The sequence below is a fragment of the Manacus vitellinus genome, unplaced genomic scaffold (genome assembly GCF_001715985.3).
Source record: "Manacus vitellinus isolate BGI_N305 unplaced genomic scaffold, ASM171598v3 scaffold_106_pilon, whole genome shotgun sequence".
NCBI classification, from domain to species: Eukaryota; Metazoa; Chordata; class Aves; order Passeriformes; family Pipridae; genus Manacus; species Manacus vitellinus.
This window is the reverse complement of record NW_021938827.1, coordinates 134,473-135,778: the sequence shown is the minus strand read 5'-3', so window position 1 is coordinate 135,778 and position 1,306 is coordinate 134,473. Positions and strand designations below refer to the sequence as shown.

Below are 1,306 nucleotides of genomic sequence, written 5' to 3'. Positions count from 1 at the left end.
CCAACCTTCTTTCCACCCTCCTTCTGCTCAACCCTCCCTCCCCTCTCTTTCCTCTCTCGCAACCCTCCTTTTCCTCTCCACCCTCCTGATCCTCTCTCTCCTGATCCTCCTTCTCTTCTCTCCTGTTCCCTCTCTCCAGGCCCTCCCTCTCCTCTCTACCCTCTCCCAATCCTCCTCCTCCTCTCTCCTGGCCCTCTCTCTTCCAACCTTCCCTCCCTCTTCTCACTCCTATCCTCTCTCCCAACCTTCTCTCTGATCCTCCCTCTTCTCTCTTTCCTCTCTGCCAACTCTCCTTCTCTCCCTGACCTTCCCTCTCTTCTCTCATGGTCCCTCTCTCCTCTTCTGACCCTCTCTCTCCTCTCTCCTGACCTTCCTTCTCCTCTCTCCTGAACCTCCTCCTGATCTTTCCTGTCTCCCAACCCTCCCTCTCCTTGTCTCCTCTCTCCCAACCCCACTTTCCTTCCTCTGGATCCTCATCCTCTCCTTTCTCGACCCTCTCTCTCCTTGCTAACCCTCTCCTTGCTCTGATCCTCTCTCATGACCCTCTCTCTGACACTCCCTCTGCTCTCCCCCAGGTTTCCACTGTGCCCTCGTGCCCCTCTTCAACCCCCTGTTCTCTCCACGGAACCTGGTGCTCGTGGCCGCGCGGACCCCGCTGGCCGCGGTGCTGGCCGAGGACAGCGAGGACGGGGACAGCAGCGAGGACGAGGACCCAGGGGGCTGAGAGCCCCTCGGGGAGAGCAGAGCCCCCCTGCCCCGGGCACAAACCACAATAAACCCGCGATTTTTACTGCCCAGGGCTGGGTGTGAGCGAGTTGGGGCTGCGCCGAAAGCGCCACGTGCCACAGACATGGAAAATCGAGGGGTGTGTTTATTGCAGAAGCCCAGCCGGGGGGAAGTCTGCCCCCCCAGTTAATACCAGTAGGATTTCTTGGCCCGCCGTGTCTCCACAATGCCCATGGCGTCCATGATCTCCTCCTCAAAGGTCTTCAGGGATGGCTTGTACGTCTTGGCCAGCGCGTCCTCCACTGACGTGTCCTTGGGGCCGTCTGTGCGGGCGAGGGGACAGCAGAGCTGAGCCCCCCGTGCCTTCCCCACGTCCCCCCAGGCCCTCTGCCGCCCCGCTCACCGATCCAGTTCTCGGGCACGATGCCATCCCGGCGTGGCTGCGGGGGCACGGGCAGGATGCGGCCGCTGCGCAGGGACACGCGGACGCGCTCGCCCTCCTCCGTGTACCTCCACTCCACCTCTGTGGGCTTCCTGCGGGCACACGGGCGGTGGGAGGGGGCAGAATGGCACGGGGGGG

At 62.6% G+C, this 1,306-nt stretch overlaps 1 protein-coding gene across 1 annotated transcript in view; it reads right to left on the bottom strand.

Annotated features, from left to right (window-relative positions):
* Positions 1–851: 851 nt before the first annotated feature.
* Positions 852–1,306, bottom strand: part of HDGF (heparin binding growth factor) — a 4,718-nt gene continuing 4,263 nt past the window's right edge. Inside the window, exons 5-6 of the mRNA XM_029964090.1 lie at positions 1,130–1,260; positions 852–1,049 (exon numbers count right to left, since the gene is read on the bottom strand). Of these exons, the coding sequence (XP_029819950.1) occupies positions 913–1,049; positions 1,130–1,260 (268 nt within the window). The 3' untranslated portion in view covers positions 852–912. The remainder of the gene's footprint in view (positions 1,050–1,129; positions 1,261–1,306) is intronic.